Below are 19,587 nucleotides of genomic sequence, written 5' to 3'. Positions count from 1 at the left end.
ATCTTATATCTGGGAATTTGTACCTTTTAACCAGCATCTCACCATTTCCCGCATTCTCCCCCAGCCCCTACAACCACCACTCCACTCTATTTCTCTGAGTTTACCTTTTTTGAGATTCTACATGTAAATAATATTGTACAGTATTTGTCTTTCTCTTTCTGACTTACTTCACTGAGCACACCCTCAGGATTCATCCAAGTTGTTGCAAATGGCAGGATTTCTTTCTTTCTCACAGCTGAATAACATTCCATCGTGTGTGTATACCACACCTTTATCCATTCATCCGTGGATGGGTACACATTGTGGGTTTTATCTGTATTTCCCTCATTACCAATAAGGTGGAGCACCTTTTGTGTGTTTATTGGTCATTTGGATGTCTCTTGCCATTCTTCTATTGGGCTGACTTTTTAAAAAATTGATTTCCTAGAGTTCTTTTTATATTCTGCATACATGCCCATTGGCAGTTACCTGTGTTGCCAATATCTTCTCCAACTCTGTGACTTGCCTTTTGGTTCTTTCAGCAGTGTCTGTGAACAACATTTTTCATGCTAATGTGGTTTCATTTATCAGGTTTTTCTTCCTTTAAGGTCGATGCTTTTTTGTTTTTGTTTGGGGAATCATTCCCTACCCCACGATGGTGAAGACATCCTCGTCTGTTACGTTCTCTAAGCTTTATTGCTGTGCCTCCCACACCGACATCTCACAATCCACCTAGAATTGATTTTTGTGTTTATGCGAGGCGGCCGCCCAGGGTTTATTTTTCCCCAATACGGATAAATGATCGGCCTAGCACCGTTTACTGAAAAGACCGTCTTTTCCCCACTGCTCTACAGCACCACGTTTGTCGTAAGTCAGGTGTGTCCCTATGTCTTTTCTAGTTTCTCTCCTCTGTTCTCTTGGTCTGTTGTCTATCTTTGTGCCAAAGACTGTTTTAATTATTGTTGGGCGAAGATTTTATGAACTCTAAAATTATCATTTCCAAATCCCCTCTCTTCAGTTTCACCCCCCACACACATACACCGCCAATATAATGTTCTCATTCGCTGTATCCATGTGAAGGGAAATAGAGCTGAGGACGGTGGTAAAGCAAAGCCCAGCAGAAGGGACAGCTTGCTGTTTACCCATTTTCTTTGCCAAAAAGTCAGATTCCTTTAGGAGTCAGGTTCAGAAACGAATGAAGTTCAGACCCATCGCGGGCCAGCCACCACCCCACTCTCATCCGTTGTGACCACGCCAGAGTCCAGTACAGCACATCTGTGGATTCACCTAGAAAAAGCTGCAGTCTGTATTATATATAAAATCTCCTGATTGTTTTAACGCCATGTAAGCTGAATGAAACATGTCTATAAGCCATGTTCAGCCCACAGGCCACCAGTCTGCTACTCCTGTTAGAAAGGGCCTTTGCTTGTCATTTGTTATTCTGAGTGAGCTGCAGCCACACTTCTTGGTCTCCTCCCTGCCAAACTTTAAAAATTCTAAAATCTATGATTTTTTTTTCTAGATTTTGTGTAGTACAAATACTAACTGCTTCTTATTTATAAAAAGCTGTAACTGGGTGTGAGCTTTAACAGAATATAATTTTCTACTTCAGTTAGCCAGGAAGGAGAGGAAGAAAAGAAATCTCTCATTTAGGTGCCTTTCCTACCTCGAGAACTTTCTGCCCCTTCAGAGTTCTTTGATAATTCAATTCTTCTGACTTTTAATTAGAGCATTTTTCAAATGGGCAGACAAATTGAAAGTACAATACAGGGAACACCCGTGTGCCCTCCACCTAGATTCAGTAAGTGTTCACTTTTTGCCATATTTGTTTTATCTCTAATGACCCTTCACCACTAAGATGCTCCTGGGTGCATTCTCCTAAGAATTAGGGCATTCTTCCTAACCACAATACCATTTTCACATCTAAAAAAATTAATATTTTCATAATATTTAATATTAAACATTATCATTATCCCTTATGGTTGGTGAACTCATATTCAAATATCCTCAATTGTTCAAAGAATGTCTTTTATACCTATTAAAACCCTGTCTAGGTTTATATTTCGGATTTAGTTACATCTTTTTTAATCCAATACTGTACCTCTACACACACACTTTTTTGCATAATGACTTTTTAAAACAGCATTCTTGAGGTATAATTTACTGTTAGGGGTTAATTGTGTTCCCCCAAAGTTCATTTGTTGAAATCCTAACCCCCAATACCTTGGAATGTGACTGTATTTGGAGACAAGATCTTTAACGAGAGGTTTAGGTTAAAGTGAGAGATTAGGGTGCTCTCTAATCCGCTATGACTGGGGTCCGTATGAGAAGGGACAGCTGGGACACAGACAGGTGCAGGGGGACCACCACGTAAAGACACAGGTGGAAGACAGCCGTCTACAAGTCAAGGAGGAGGGCCCCATTACTCTTCAGTGCCACGTTTGTCGTAAGTCAAGTGTGTGCATATGTCTTTTCTAGTTTCTCTCCTCTGCTCTCTTGGTCTATTGTCTATCTTCATGCCAAAGACTGTTTTAATTACTATTAATTAACCAATCCTGCCGACACCTTGATCTCGGGCTTCTAGCCTCCAGAACACTGAGAAATTTCTGTCGCTAAAGCGACCTGGTCTGTGGTGCTTTGCATGGCAGTCCTAGCAAACTGATACGTTTAGAGGACTTACAAAAAGAAAGCCACCCATTGTAAAGTACAGTTTAGTTATTTTTAGTAAATTTATGCAGTTGTACAAACATCATATATTTCTAGTTTCAGAACATTTCCAGCACCCCAGAAAGTTCTCTCAGGCTCAGTTGCACTCAGTCCCAACTTCAGCCCTAGACTATCTTTCTATCTCTATAATTATACCTTTTCTAGAAATTTCATATGCATGGAATCATACAATAGATACTGTTTTGTGTCTGGCTTCCTTCACCCAGCATAATGTTTCTGAAGTTTGTCCGTGTTCCATACATCATTGGTTCTTTTGTTTTCATTGCTGAGTAATATTCCATTGCACAGATCTACCATATTTCACTTCCCCATTCACCAGTTGATGGACGTTTGACTGCCATGTCCATTCCCATACAAGACTTTACGTGGGCATATGTTTTCATTTCTCTTGGGTGGATATCTGGGAGTGGAATTATTCCGTATGGCATTTGTTTAACTTTGTAAGAAACTACCAAACCGTTTTCCAAAGTGGATGCTCCAGTTTATGTTCCCTCCAGTCTGTGAGAGTTCTGGTTTCTCTACATCCTCACCAACACTCGGTATGTATGACATTGAGTTTTTAAAGGACCCAGGACTGGTCTCATCTGGATTTGTCCAACTGGTTCCTCATGGTTCAGTTAACTTACTCTCCTAGTCCCTGTATGTCCTATAAACCAGAAGTTAAATCAGGCAATGTTAATTTTATTTCAGTAGCACACTTCCACATACTTAAGACTATACCTTGCATCTCAACTAAGATGGCACATATACAGCTAACTCTGGCGTGTGACTCATCTTTGGAAAATGTTTCACTGTAGCCAAGCTATTATTAAGTTGCCCTCAGTGTACCCTAGATTGCTAACTGCTGGTAGACTAGATCCTGTGTTTTCAAGTTTTTACAGTTTATTAATCTTCTCTTTAAAAATCTGCACAGTCACTGCAGAATCTTTACTCGGCCTTTTTGCCAGCACCAGCACCGGCCTTTGCGGTCCCCCTGACTTTGCTCTCTCTGTGCTTGTGTTCCTCCCACAGTTTGCTTGAGGCCTTTTTCTTTTCATCCAGGACGTGTCTTGCAGGTCTATGTTTGGATTTGTTTTTCTCTGCATGATCCAAGGAATTGTAAATCACACCATCGCTCCCCCCCAAAATGGCTCTGGCTCCAAACGCAAAGATGACATCTAGTGTAGTCTTGTACATTTTATCTGGCTTTTCCCAAATCTCTATCTTCGGTCCTGTTGCCTTTCCAGGATGAGGGACATCAGTGACCATTCATTTCTGCTGAAGTTCGGTTGGTCATGAACTTCCTGGTCCGGATAGTTACTGTGTCGTTCATAATGGTGGATCCTCAGGCAGCCAGGAAGGAAGAGCTTGATATTTTTTATATATTTCTATATTCTCTCTCTCCCCCAAACCTCTGACAACCACTTATCACTTTACTGTCTCTCTCGTTGTGCCTCTTCTAGAATATCCTGTCATTAGAATTATACAGTATGTAGCCTTTCCAGTCTGGCTTCTTTCACTCAGCAATAGGTATCTGAGGTTCTTACATGGGTTTTCATGGCTTGGTAGTTCATTTCTTTTTATTGCTGAAAAATAGTTCATTGTGTGGATGTACCATAGTTTGTTTCTCCATTTGCCTATTGCAACGTCTTGGTTCCTTGCAGTTTTTGACAGTTGTGCATAAAGCTGCTACAAACCTTCACATGCAGGTTTTTGTATGGGCACAAGTTTTCAAATAATTTGGGTGAATACCTCTGAGTGCAGCTCTAGCTCACGTGGTAAGACTAAGTTTGGCTTTGTAAGAACTACCAGACTGTCTTCCAAAGTGACTGTATCATTTTGCATTCCTACCAGCAGTGATCAAGAGTTCCTCAGCCTCACCAGCATCTGCTATTACCAGTTTTTTTTTTTATTCTAGCCATTCTAATAGGTGTGTAGTGGGATCATGTATTTTTCTATTACTCTAAACTATAAAACCTCCACACACCCTGGGGGTCTCAGTCTTCAACTACAAGAATCATTCCCCCACTGTCTGTTGCTTTGTGTTCAGGAGATGAAGACTGATCTTTACAGAAACCTAAGCAAAATATAATTAAAAGATACATTTAACACATTTTTTCCCTTCCATTGGCAAAAATTATTCAGTCAATGTATCATTTAACAATGATGCCAGTCATTTTTCACAGGAAAGATAAAAGTAGAAAACCATGATAGGTTTTTAAGAATATTCTCACAAATGGTGTGGTCAGATAATTGTGCACAGCAAGCTGAGAATGAAACGTTCACGTTACATGACCCCTGTATTAGCCACAGAGTGACTTTCTGTGTACAAATGCTGCATAGTTAGGTTAGGATTTCAGCCCGCGGGAATCTGTGTTATTGTCAAATTAGTGTCATCCCCCTCGAGTCACCCTCTACGCTCTATTTTGTAAGTGGTAATACCAAATTAAAGCATTCATTCCAATACGGTTGTCAAGAAAGGTTAAAATTTGTACAGGGAGCGGCGGGGTCAGAATCTGAATGTTTTGCAAAGCAGGAAGACTCATGGTATCCAGGGTTTAATGCGGAGAACAAAGGCAAGAGGTAGCCCACACAATTAGCAACGTTGTGTGCACAGCTTTGATCACAGCCTCTTTAACGCTGAGCGCCATCCTAGAGATCGCTGTGAATCAGTGGGGAACATTGCACCCCATGGCTGAGGCACGGTGCTTGAATCACTGCGCTTCTGCCATTCGAGTGCACGTGGACACTGGCTCTCCCCAGCCAGCGCTCTGCGAGCTGGTTGCCAAGACTGAGTTTAATTTGCGTAAACATAAAATCTGTTCACTGGTTTCCAGCGAGACCGCATAAACTGAAACATTTAACCTGACCTCAGCTGGAACTCCTCTTGCCCTTTTGTTGGTGAGTTGTGTTGGTTTTGCCTGATGGGTCGGTTTGAAGAATGTTTGAATCTGCCCATTAATGCTGTTTGATATAGTCCCTTTTCATCAGTATGGGCTTGATGGCTCAGGGAGTAGCCAATTAATTTACACAAACACCTCCTCTAGTTCTACGGAGGATACAAAGCAAGCAGGGGAGAGAAAAGAGACAATTATCTGAACCGATGTGACTGCTTTGTGGAGGTAAATGGATTGTAATTATGTCAGGCTTCATGCTTTATGACTCTATCTGACGTGAGTTGCTAGAAAGATACCGTTTTATTTGGAAGATAGATTGTCCTTGTAGTGTTACAGGGGTGAGCCCTGCTAAAATCCATCGGCTACCGGCTCTGCTCCCCATCACCACTTCTAAAGCACCCCTGCCCTCCTGGCAGTGTCCCAGGAGAAGGTGTTTCCATGGTAATCTCAGTGGAGGCAGTCAGCTGACGTCTGGCACCGCCTGAGCTGGTGTGCGCCAGCCTTCTCTCTCTCCTCCCTCTCTCACTCCTCCCTCGAGCCTTTAAACTATATTTACTAGTCCTCGTTAATGGAACGTGTATATCCCCTTAATGCCAGACACTGAGTGGCACTCGGGTTTGTTTATTTATTTATTTATTTAGGTAATAAATTCACCTTCCTAATTAATTCTCAGCAGTTCCTGCAAGCTGTATTATTTTGAACATCTTGTGCAAATGTTTATATTTTTGCCTGTTATAACAAAGAGAGTTCCTTAGCAATATTGGCTATTTGGCCAAACCTCTGTTCCTCTTTAAAAGATGCAAATGTTAGGGTTTCAGTTTAATTTTTTCAAGAATCTTTTCTTGCTCTGATGCTTTGGCAATGAAACAGTCCACTCCCTTTATGATTTCTTTTAACATTCAATTATTTTATTATTTGATTTGAGTGAGCCACAAGGTTTTAAAATACTTCTAAGAAATGTGGCATCTAGCCATGTTCTCTCTCTTTCTCTCTCTTTTTTTAAACAGGAGAAAAAAGTCAGAATTTCAGAGCTCTCCTATTGATTGTTTTCCTGACATGTGTTTAGAAGTAAATGCCTTTTGTCGTACGGGTTAGAGACTGCCGCTTACGCTAAGCTGTATTAAATAAGCAAACCAACTTACAATGTCAGAAGTCGGTGCTTTGGGGCAGGAGATAGAATCCATTTTCATCAGTACTATACTTGGAAATGCAATTACAAATGTAAAAGATGTATCGAAGCAGTGTCTAAGAGCAATAGTCGTTAGAGCCAACGAATGACTCCTTTGAAAAGCTTTCTTGTTAAAGAACCACAAAGCCTTTGTAAAATTAACGTGTAAGCAAATTAGTCCAAGACCACCTCATTTATCCAGAGGTCAGATTGCTAGAAAGGAGATCCTTTTAAAACAAAGCCCCGAAAGAAGGCATGCACGTAAAAGATCTCTGCACTTGCAGAAGTGGATGCCACTAACCTGAGGCAGTAGTCAGCTTCCTCCTGTACAGCTGTCTCATCAGAGCTTTTACACAGTCAGCACTTTTGAACACCTACTATGTGCTGTGCGTTTGCCGGGCACTAACAGTGGCATAGTCCGTCACAGTCTGCCCGCAGCACCGTGGGAGAGGCAGAGGAGGGAACCAGCCCACCCAGCACAGGCAGCGGCATAGGTACAAATTATAATACCTCTCTCCCAAGGGCTGTTGCTCAGAAAGGTCAAGTAATCACCCAAGGTCACACAGCTCACAGGGAGTGGCACCAGGCTTCTCTTTGACCCTGGAGCCCTCAGAGTCACAACCCTGATGGTGACCTCCTATAACTGCCTCCCTTTTATGATGAGTAGCACATCTAACTAAGATCCTATTTTAAGAGGAGGAAAGAACTAACAGAACTGACATTTGTCGCGTACCCAGTGTCAGGCATTTATTGGGTGATTTAAATATACTGTGTCTCCATCTTTCTAAGAGTCCTGTGCAGGAAGTTAAGTATGATTTTTATCAAAGAATCAAGTGAATTTCCAAGGATAGTCCTGAAGAAAATGGACTTTACCTCCTGCCCCAAAGTACTGACTTTTGACATAACTTGATTTGCTTAGAGCTGTTTACCATAAGCTGTTGTCTCTAACGGTTACATCATTTCCCAGAGAGGCTGGTCACTCGTGCAGGATTTCCATACAGATTGTTCAGACACCAGAGCCCAAAAAGCCCCAGTGAGATGGAAGGCTGGACATCTTCTGGCTTAGCTGCCTAGGATGGTCTCTCTTTCTTTCTCTCTCCCATTTCTCTTGTTTATTTATGTAAGTCTTTCTTAATAATGATAATTGCTTTCTGAATATTTTATCTTAACCTTTTGAGGATAAGTGACTTGCAAACCTTGGGGATCCCCCAGGAAACTACATAATCAAGACCAGAGCCTGTCTGGGCAGGGTTTAGCTCAGTGGTAAGAGTGCCTGCTTAGCATGCACAAGGTCCTGGGTTCAATCCCCAGTGTCTCCATTAAAAAAATAATAATAGTTTTTTGAAAAGACTAGAGCCTGTGTACTAGCCATGTTCCACATGTCAAGGGCTCTCTAGGGCAAGACACTAGGATACAGAAGGAAAAAAAACCTTTTGCTCTATTCCTTTTGGGGAGGGAAAAAAAAAAGGCAGCATCTCTGAAGACAGCTGCCACATTGTACTTCCATTTACACAGTTGTTTCTCTCTTAATTGCAATCCTGTCTCTTCCAAGAAGAAACATGTAGGAAAAGGTACTACAATCTCAGGCCAGAAAAAAAATGCTTTCATTGCTAACCTGATTCGTCAGAGATTTGAATTTGATTTCATTTAGTTTCCACTTTTAAAGCCCAAATCAATAATGTTAGTAGCTTCTATCTCAGGGGTTCTCAGCCTTGACTGCACATTGGAATAGCTTAGGGAGTTTTTTTTTTGAATTCTGATACCCTGGCCACATCCCAGACCGGTAACATGGAATCTCTGGGGATAGGCATCAGCGTGTTTTAAAGCTCCCTAGTGTGCAGCCAGGGAGGAGATTCCTGATCTAACTCTTCTTCTGTTCCCCACATTTATTCGCTTTTGTTGTTCTATATGTTTCTTGGAGATGTATATTGAAATTTGGACTTGCCCCCAAATTAAATTCTGCCATTAGATTTTTCTCCCCTGTGTGTGTGTGTGTGTGCACGCACATTGCATGTGTATATAGGGGACAGTGACACACAGGGAAGAGAGAGAGTGTGTGTTTCCTAGAAAGCCTCATAATCCTGTGATTCATATCAAAAATTAAATCTTCTTTAAGGTACGGACTGTGGTTTCACATTTGCAGATGGTCTTATTGGAAGATTTTCCGCCAACAAGAGTAGTGTAAGATCATCACTTTATATTTGCTGACTTCCATCCCTCTAATGGACATCACCGTACGTCGTCTCACTTGGCCCTCCCCACGTCACTGGGAGGCAACCTACGTTGGTCCTGAACTCATAGGTATTAAGTAAATGGGCCTGTTCCTTTATTAATGGTTGAGGTTCAGGGCAGACTTTCTCTGCACTGAATTATCATGAAGCTCTGGCACACTACAGGGAGAGTCTGATTTTCTGATATAACTGACGTAAAGAAACAGATTTTATTTCACTGGAATCCTATCTAAATACAGACATCTTTACGATGTGCCAGGGATGGAGGCAGATCTCGCAGGGTGAGTGAAGTGGGCAAGTTCAGGATTCTCTCTCCTGACTTTGCGAAATTACTTCTTTGGCTTCTGGGCCTGGAACAGTCACTTGGCTCCTTAGGAAGCCGCCTCCCATGTCTACCCTTGCTCCCTGCTCCTCCACGCCTTCCCATTTCACAAAGCTTGTTGAGTTGTAAAACAAAATACCTCCCATTGCATTTCAAGACCATCACACTGTAAATGGTAAAGGACAAAAGGAAGAACCACATCCCAGTGGGTCTGACTAGCACAGGTGTTCAGATGCGTGGAAGCATATGGGTAGTTGTTGAATTTACGCCCCGTTGTAACGACAGCGCCCCCCTCAGTGGAGCCTTGAAGCCTGAAAGCAGATGCATGTAAATTAACCTGAAGTCACGCGTGTGACGTCCTTAGCCTAGTTCTGGTCACGTAGTAAAACGCTCAGTAATTATCAGCTGCTCTTAACCCCCTGTGGGCTGGCGGTCCTGTGCCTGTAGAAACCAGAGGGGTGGGGAGAGGGCCACCCTCGGTGTCCTCACTGTTCATTCTTCCCTCTCGCTTTTCCTTCTTCCTTCTCCCAGATAACCGCATGGCTCCCTCGCTCCATTCAGGTCTCTGCCCAGAATAACCTCCAAGGGATTGTCCAGAAGGATCCATCCTTCCCTCTCTGTGCCTTTATACTGCTCCTTGGTTCTTCCTCATAGACATGTCACCTCTGTCACAAGACACAGTTGTGTGCGCTCCCCAGCTCCCCGGTAGAACACAGACGCCGAGACGGGGGGTTGTGGGCACCTGTTACTGCCAGACCACAGGTGCTCAGTAAATGGGTGCGGACGGATGAGTCGGAGGGGCGAGACTGGTGACGGGGAAGGCAGTGGAGAGGCTGCGGCTCTGATCCTGTGGAGAAGTTACAAGGGCTTGGACTCAAGCCAGGACGGTTAAGAGGGGTTAAGGGAGCTGGATTCAAGAGCTGTTTAAGTGGTCAAAATAAGAGGCTGCAGGCACTGAGAAAATAGGGTCTAGACCCCCAGCAGGCTTCTTCCCTGGACAAGGTGGGCCTGCTGGTTACTCACCAAGATGGGAGATGTCGCGGGGGAAGCAGCGACGTCGTAGCAGAGTGTGAACGTGAACTCAGTCCTACCTGCACTCATTTAAGGAGCCTGGGGAAGGAAAAACGGAGAGGCCCCGTAGACAGTTAACTGTCTCGAGAACAATTCAGAACAGGGACATAGATTTGGAAGCCGGGAACGTGTGGTAGCTGAAACCATGAGAGCGGGTGAGGCGAGGGGGAATGACCAGGAGAACGGGGCTTTTAAGGCCATGCTGGGGCTGGTGGCTTTGATAGAGAGGAACGCAGGGGACCCGTCAGAGCGTCCTGAGTAGAGAGAACCCTCCGGCCTCACCTGCACCTTTACCCTCATTGTCCTCCGCGCATTCCATGAGTTGTGATCACCTGCTGCCTGCTGTGGCACTAGGCCGGGGCCTGGGGGTAAAGGTGAACAAGACAGAGCCGCTGCCAGCTGTTCAGTGGGTGAGGCAGACATATACAGAAACCACCCCAGTACGGCTTCTTAAATCCTGAAACAAAGAGCAGCGGGAACTGCTGAGAGAGCAGGGAGTGGAGTGGAGATGGTTTCCCAGACAAGGAAGCCTTTCAAGGCTTCATAAGTGTATGCAAACACTTGTGCTTTTTTTTTTTCTTTTTCCTTTTTTTTTCTGTACAGTGTACCTGTGGCTTTTTTTCAGATTCTTAAAGGGATGTGTGAATGAATGTTTTTGGCAACGCAGGGCGACAGATTTGGAGTGGCATGATGAGGTTGGTTTTTTAGGGAGCTGACCCTCCCCGACAGTGTTAAAAAGTATGGACTGACCTGGGAAGAGGCTGGTGAAATAAAGACCACTGCAGTAAATGCTCTTGGGGCCTGGGACATGGCGTGACTGGTGGCACTTAATGGAAATAGGGCCGAAACGAGGACAGTAGTTAAGGCAGGGTAATGACTTTCATTTTGGTCGAGTCCAGTATGCGGTCCCCAGGGACCCTTGTCGGAGCTTTCCCCATCAGGCGCTACAAGAAAGGCTTAAGCTTGACATTCGCATATGAGAATTGTCAGTATTTTAAAGAGAGGGGAGCCTGCAGCCCTCCTCCCCACTAGGCCCATGTTGCATCCTCGTGCGATGTGTGCCTCCTGGCTCCCCAGCTGCGTTGCAGACTCCCTAAGGAGAAAGCTGTGTTTTCTAACCTGTCTGCACGCATCATCTGGAACAGAGAGCTGGACCTTCCAGTACTGGGCAAGACAGAACAGATGCATTTCTCCCCGCCCCCCCCCCATCTCACTAAGTCCACCTAAAAACGCTAGACATTATATTATAAAACAAATGTTAAGAAGACCCTGAAAGGTGGCGAGAAAGTGGACTAGCTAGGGACCTTAAGACTTGAGAAACGACATGGCAGTGAGCCCCCTGGGATTTCTTTTTGCCTCTGTACATCCCGAACTGTGTGCAGGAGAAGTCCCCTGCCCAGAAATGCCGGTGGGCACAGACAAGAAATGTTTGCTCTCTCTTGCCAGAGGACCAGGAAATGGGCAGCCTAAGAAAACAGAAACCTTTTTGACAATAAACGCACTTCTCGAGAAAAACACCAGGGAGGATTGCAGGCCTCCCTCACCCGCCTGCAAATTTCCTTCAACCAAGGCCCCACGAGGAGCCTGGACTTCTGCCCCTTCCAAGCGGAAAGGAGGTGCCCCTTCCCCTCTCATAGGGCCTCCAGGGGAGGCTGGATGGGCAGCCTAGGTTTCCACCCGCTCCTGGTGGCTCCAACGTGCCCTTCCTACTCCCCACCAAGCAGAGTCAATGAGTCCAAGTAGGGCGTGGATGTCCACTCCCACCCAGCAGTAGAGCATTGATTCATTTTTAGCAGAAGCCTCCTAAAATAGAGGATTTAAATTAGACCCAGAGTCTGATAACACAATACCCAAAATGACCAGGATGTGATCAGAATCACTCATCATCCCGAAAGTGGAGCACCACTAGTGTGTGTGGACTCAATTTGTTGGCAAACGTAGGTTAAGGAAAATAAACCTACAATTATGAGTGAGTGATCTCTGCATCGAGAGGATCGCTCATTTGTAAGGTTAAAAAAAAAAATTCAATTGAAAGACAAACAGGGAAAGTAACTTCATTAAGTTGGTATTTCTAAATGGAGAAAAAATAAACTCAAAATGGATTATATAAAACTTGACTCAATTAATAAGACAATTAGCTCTATAAAATAATAATTTGACTATCTAGGATGAAGTTATCTAACAGTTTTGCCTGAATCAGTGGTCATGTGTGATTAGAATCACTTGGAGGGAGGGGGCGTCAAAAACTGGAGATGTCCCGCCCCATCCAACACCAGATAAAGCAGAGTGTCCCCCGTGACTGTAACATGCAAGCAGGGTTGACAGCCATCAGCCTGAATGAACCATGGGGGATAAACAGAATATAAGTGGAGAAATTTCACAAGTCCTGAATACTCAAAACAGATGTGATGGAGTTTGCACACTAAATTTTGCATGCTCTTTCTAAAGGAGTGCCCTCTTGGGCCATTTATCTTGCTTCATGCACCCTTGTGATGAATCTGATTATCCGCTCCCCAGGCCCACAACAATAAATCTGAGGCAGTAATTAAAAGGGAGTCAGTCTCTCACAGGCAGGCAGGCATGCTGATGGTTGCAATACATGAAAACTGAGAGTGCAGGAAGACTTAGGAGGAGGCTGAGTTCGGTTCCACTGGATGGCTTGATATTAAAAGCTTGTCGAAGTGACTTCTTGAGCTGTCTCCTCAGAGCAGTCTTTTCTGGAACTAGAATTCAGTTTTTCTTGGAACTACTGAATTTCAAGCTGCAAGACAAACCCAGGAACTCCCAACTGCCAGATAATCTAGCAGAGATACCTCCAACCGGCCTGTCTGAGACTTTTAGCAAAAAGAAAACAATTGGCCATTTGGCTGACACCCATGAACTGATAGGTTCTAACCACTGTTTCAGTAAGGAATTTGACTCATTTAATCTAAATATGAAAAAGCCAGATTTGCATGCCACAAACGGGGTACTTGCAACCAAAGGGGGAAATGATTCGTGCATTTAAGTTAATAGAGGAGGTTGTGGCCGGCCTGAGCTCCTGTGCAGCTCCCTCTAAAGGAATGTGTATTTAACGTCATGAAGTACAAAGTTCATTTGTGATGAGAACATTATCCAGGCAGTAAATTTTTTTTTCTTGGTGGTGCCCTTAATCCCTTCCAGGACGAGGAGCATTTTGGGAGAAACTGAAGTTGACTGTGGAGATGTTACTTACTCGGTGCAGTTAGATGGATTGCTTTTGGAAATTTATGAAAGAGTTTTGCTGAGTTGCTTTTATCAAACTGTAAAAATCAAGAGTTGAAAGGCCTTGTCAATCAATAATGTAAACTTGGCCCTTTCGTCCGTTCATCACGGTTGTTTTCATTGACCTGAATAATATCGATCAGTAATACGAGGCTCATAACTAGCCGCTGGTGCCGAAAGTCGATTACACTGGCTTTAAGACAGTTTCTTGTTACCGCTCATGACCCGTATTTTGTATAAAAGGCTTTATTTCACCATTAAGATGTCATGTGCTTTACATGTCCTGGTGTGATTTTTGGAGCATGTGGTTCCGGGGTATAGTCACAGGAACACCAGTAGCTTTTAGACACATCTGTTTCAAAGCATGTTTGCTAAATAATGTTCACCATAACAACTCTGAATTTTACTCTGAAAGTAAAATAATAACTTTATTATGTTTCATGAAGCTGAAAACAGTTCTAAAACATAGTGTGTTCTTAGATGCTCTTACAATGTGATAAAATTTTTTTTTTTTTTTTTTTTTACAATTTTTGCTGTTATTGAAAGTGATATTTGGGCCGCCCTTTATGCTCCCTCATCTTCGGGGCACACACTCTGTCTGTAGAGTGTGTACCTACTTCTGCTCTAACCTGAGCACCCATCCCCTGCACCTCGTGGCCTTTCTCTTGCCTTCTGAAGTGGCCTACACTCTATGCATCTCTCTAAATAAATTTACCTTTACTCAAAAATAAAAAAAAAAGAAAGAAAGAAAGTGGTATTTGTTTATAAAGGAATAGACTCCTCTTATCCTGAACGTATCATTCTTTCCATGATCTGTTTACATAATTAAAATTTCTCTGTTTTCTGGCCACTACTGCTACATAACTATCTGCCCCAAACTTACAACCACCTTCTCTTTATTGTGGTCCTGGTTTCTTTAGATTAGGAATTCATAAAAGGCAGAGCAGGTGGCTCGTCTCTGCTGTACAGTATCTGAGGCTTCAGCTGAGAAGGCTAGAAGGTTGGCGGTGACTCAGGGCTGGGGGCTGGAATCCTCTGAAGGCTCATTCTCTCCCCCTGAGCTGGGGGGACGTGACTGGCTGGGACTGAGGACTGGAGAGCTTTATGTGCCCCTTCGGGGGCTTCCTTACACATGGTGGCCTCCGGGTAGCCAGACTTCTTACGAGGTGGCTTATTGTCCAGAGCATGCACATCCTAAGGAGCAAGGCAGAAGCTGCATCCCCTTTGATGACCTACCGTCGGAAGTCACACAGAATCACCTCTGTTGCATTTTATTGGCTAAAAGCAAGTACTACGATCAGCCCAGATTCAAGGAGAGAGGACACAGACCCCCATCTCTCAATGGGCAGAATGTCAAAGGACTTAGGAATAAATTTTAAAGCCTCCACAGTCTACCCCGTGGTCAAAAATTATTTTCATTCCTCTTGACATTCAGAATGCACTCACCCATTCCCAAGATGCCCCAAAGCCTCATCCTTGTAGGTCGTCAGGTTCAGAGTTGAGGTCCAGGATCTCATTGTGTAAGTCCATCCAAGTATAGTTCCTCAGCCAGAATTCCTTCAACCTGAAGACCTGTGAATCTCGGGTCCTTAAAATGACAAGTTATCTGCCCCACATACCCAACATACAGTGGTGACCCAGAGGTGGGATACCCCAGTAGACACTCGCCGTCCCCAGAGATGGGAAATGGGAGGCACATGACAGTTACAGGCCACCTGTGCTTGCAGCTAAGTAGCCTTCTTAGCCAGCTTCCTGCCCACCAAAAGTTGGGGGTCCAGACACCTCTGCAGATGTTGTAACATTTCTGTCCCTTTCAGTCCAACCTGATACAATTCCTTTGAAGTCTTAGTGGATTTACTGTGCATCAATTTGTAATCCATGAAAAGCACATCCACAAATCTCTGCAAATAAACTGTCCTGTACCTTGGGCTCCTTGTGAGCTGCTGTGGGACAAGGCAGCTAAGACTCTGAAGAGTCCCACTGTTTAAAAGAGAAAATTTGTAAGGCATGCCCTGAAGGTCTTTGGAGAGCCTTTCATCTATCTGGAAGTTTCTGTGTAGCACTGCCTTAGGTCTTTCTGAGGCTTTAGCAAGGGATTTCACATTCCCACTTTGGATCTGATCATTGCCCTGAATCCATTTCTCAATTTGAGAGTCATCTGCCATCTGGAGAAGCTGGGACTTCTCCAGTTTTATTTTCAAACCCAGCAAGTGCAGGCTCCTTCATATTTCCTCTAAATTTTGCATGAAAGCTGAACATCTTCTTATTAGAATCATCTCCTCTTCTCCCTTTTTTCCATAGACAGCGAGAAGCAGCCAGATGGCACTTTCAGGATCCTGTCTAGAAATCCGCGTCTAGATCACTGAATTTGTTAGTTGCATCTTCCATTCACTACCTTCCCACAGGCAACAGCATTGCCAAATTTTCTGCCATTTCGTAATAAGGGTCTCCTTTCCTCAAATTTGAAATAATACTTTTCTTGCTTTCCTTCAAGCCCGCGTGCCCGCCTCCTTAAAGCCCGTCATGATTCCACCAGCAGGCTCCTCAGGGCTCTTCCGGCTTCCACCCACTTCCCAAGGCCAGTGCCAGCTGTTTTAGGATGTGTCACAGTGACACCTCGCTGCTGCCAAACTTCTATTCTGGTCAACCATTGCTGTGTACCACACCACCCCAGATTTAGTGGAGTGAAAAAAACGACCATTGTATTATGATCATGGATTCCACGGGTCAGGAATTTGGAAACGGCCCAACAGGGCCAGTTCGCCTTTGCTCCAAAGTCTGAAGGGCTTTGGTTGGGAAGACACACAGGCTAGGGGTTCCTCAGCAGCTGAGTGTTGGGATCACTGGGACCCTCACACGCCCATTTGTCTGGCACTGAGGCTGGGAGGACTCGTACCAGGACTGCTGATCAGAGGATCAACACCTGACCTCTCTGAGAGGCTCGAGTTCCTCCCAACAAAGCGGCCTCAGGACGGTCAGACCTCCTACACAGTGGCTCAGAGCACAAGCACTTCTTTGCTTCCAAATGACGATTGTTTATAGAGGGATAAACTCTTAGTTATCCCAAACTGTGCATTATTTCCCTGATGAATCTGTACAGTTAAGATCCCTAATTTGTAGCTGGTTGGACCAAGGAGAGAGAGGAAGAGAAGGAGAAGGAAAGAGGGAAAGGGACAGAAGAAGGGAGGTCAGGAGAGACAGATGAACAGAGGACAGAGAGACAAAGCAAGAGATGAAGCCAGCAGGCATCATCCTACAAAAAGTCAGAGCAGTCTGCCTTCCACGTCTCTGCATGGAAAACAGGATGAACAGAATGTCCTCCATCGCTGAGCAGCCAGAATCAATTTCTTAATTGAGATCAGAAGAGCATAAATATTGTAACTCTGCAGTCAAACCAAAGAACTGAAAGAGAGTGGCAGATCCAAAAGGCCTGAGAGTATGTATCGGCATACAACCCGAAACCTGAAGAAGTGAGGTGACCAGCACGATTTTATGACAGCTCTTGTGTGTTAAGCACATCCCTAATCAGGGGGGAAACCCCAAGTTAATGAAGTCCCTCGGAGGTGTGTGTAGACGGCACTAACCACGGAAGAGAAGAGACCCTCGCACTCGGGAAGGCACGGAGTAGCTGCCTCCTGGGAGTACGTCTGGACCAAGGAGGCCCCAGAGTGAAAACTAGATGGAGGCACTGTGACAAGGCCTGCGTTCTCCTCCCTGGTCAGCCCTTGGTGGTTTTCTAGGAGTTGATCACCGTTTCATAAGACTAATTCTTTTCAATGTAACAAGAACTCGAGGGCTCCTGGCCTATTTTGAGGCCCCACAAGTTTCAGTGGCAAAGCTTGTGCACACATATGCAGAGTCATAAAGATGCAGACAGGGAAATAAAGAGGAATATGGAGCAAAAAAGACAGCAGGCAAGATGACCTGTGGTTACAGTGGACTTTGGGGGAGTGTTAACCCCACCCCTGAGCTCATGCGAGGTTAGACCTAAGGATGCAGGTTTGCAACTCTGTATTCTAGGTGTTGGTTCTTGTCCTACAACGTGAGACTGAGTCTCATCCAACAGCTGTGGGTTTACAGCCTCAGCATAATTTATTTTGAATTATTTGGAACTGGAGATTGGAAACCAGGGATTATCTGTCCATTAAGAGAAATCTAAATAAAGTTAAATTCCGTCACAAGGAATCTTACTATAAGATGAAGAGATGGGCAAACAAAAATGGTTTAAACTCCAAACCACCTATTTCAAGTAACTTGAATAAACCATATTTTATTGTTATAATAGTTTAAATAGTTCCTTTAAGGTCACCATTATAGCATCTGGCTGATTTGTCACCTTCAAAGATTAATGATTTTATTTGTAAAATTTTCGTAATCCTAATGGCACAATTCATGAAAACAGAGAAAAGGTTAGGAGAAAATTCAGTGTTTTGTGCGTTTGTTCTTACCACAGTGGACCTCTGGATTTCTAGGTCTTAAGGAATGAGCTAATCGTTTTAAGCTCTCAAAAGCTAAATAAGCCAATTTGACTTACAAATATAGAACTAAGACTTAAAAAGAACAATCAGAGGAAACTCTGGCGTGATGGAAATATTCTGTGTCTTGAGTTGAGTGTCAAAAGTCATCCACCGAAACACTTAAAAATCGGTTAAATTTATTGCATGTAGATTATACCTGAATTTTTTAAATCCTCTGACTGATGGATCAAGTTGTATGGAGTATTTTGTTGTGAGTAAGGTCGTATGCATTAATTTCCAGTTAATTCTTCTCTCCCCTGCTATTTATAAAAATAGTAAAAGATAGAAAATATCTATTAACATATTTAGTCTCTAACACTTAAATTCAAAACTTTTCTCTGGGTTACATTTCCGTATGATTCCCTGGAAAGCAAATTGGGCTGGTACCCCAGACTCCTTATGATCTGAAGACTCAAATATTTTTGACATTGAAAATTTTTTCTTCAACCATTTCTTTCATTTCTGTAGTATCTCTTCTGTTCCTCACTGCTTCTGTTGTTTTTAATTTATCATGTTTATTTTTCAGAGTCATTTCACTTCCTAATACTGGTCCGTTTTGCACTTATTTCATAAATGAGAGTACAAATTCGAGATTTCCTTTTCTAGTTCTCTCTGCTTTCTTGCACTTAAGTCCATCTGCTCTGACCCCTCAGACCAGCCCCCTCCTTCAGGACTGCCGGACCTTGTTACTTGTCTTGTTGTGTTCACTGTGTGAACCTCCTTCCTGAGGAGGGTCTGGGAGAATTGAGAGGGATTACCATCCGAGACTGTATCTGCCCTACTCAGATCTTTAAAAACTAAAGAGGAGGAAGGTTTAGATATATCTTAGCGTAGAGCTCACTCACGGATTAAGAGAAATAAGAAGGCAACTAGCAGGGGGAAGTCTTGATAAGCAGGTTCACTTTTATTGAGGAACTTATTTGTGTGTGGCCCCTGCCCTACATGACCCCCCTTCCCTAATGATGTATTTGCCTACGATACCTTCCCTTGGCGTGGTGCTTCTGTGAAGGTTTTCAGGTTTCACCAATCCTGTCTCATCTTAGAGTGTAAAAACCATGGAAGGCGGACGGATTTTATTTATTTATCTTTTTAAACCCCAGAGAGAGTTGCTCCTATTTGATCCTTACCACCATCTCATGAGGGAGACAAGGCATCTAGTAAGGGTCCTGATTTTGCAGAAAAGGAGACAGATGCCCCAAGAAATGGAATGGTTCACTCAGGCTCACATGACGGATTTGAGGTGCACACCCAAGCCGTCCCTTACTGCACTGCTTTTCCCTACCTGCCATTCTGTCTCCCAGAACAAAACAGACATCCTGGATGCTGTTTGTCCTGCCCTGGTGACACAGGGACTTAACCGTTCATTATGTGTGCAGCAGAGGAAAGTAGGTGCTGCCTCCCTCTTTTCTGCTGAGACCCAGCCACACCCGAAGGCCTGAGAGCACGCATGAAG

General features: G+C 43.9%; 2 protein-coding genes across 3 annotated transcripts in view; one reads left to right on the top strand and one right to left on the bottom strand.

Annotated features, from left to right (window-relative positions):
- Window positions 1-19,587, top strand: part of MYO1D (myosin ID) — a 304,232-nt gene that overhangs the window by 196,086 nt on the left and 88,559 nt on the right. The gene's annotated exons all lie outside the window — the stretch shown is intronic.
- On the bottom strand, window positions 3,557-4,083 carry LOC102515270 (40S ribosomal protein S24-like). Its single transcript, XM_032457715.1, is given in 2 exon segments — window positions 3,557-3,970; window positions 3,972-4,083. Coding segments are annotated over 2 exon segments (384 nt in total). The 5' UTR covers window positions 4,019-4,083; the 3' UTR covers window positions 3,557-3,633.

Source organism: Camelus ferus, chromosome 16, assembly GCF_009834535.1.
Source record: "Camelus ferus isolate YT-003-E chromosome 16, BCGSAC_Cfer_1.0, whole genome shotgun sequence".
Taxonomy (NCBI): domain Eukaryota; kingdom Metazoa; phylum Chordata; class Mammalia; order Artiodactyla; family Camelidae; genus Camelus; species Camelus ferus.
Note: the sequence above shows the minus strand (reverse complement) of the source record. Positions and strands in the feature narration are given on the sequence as shown.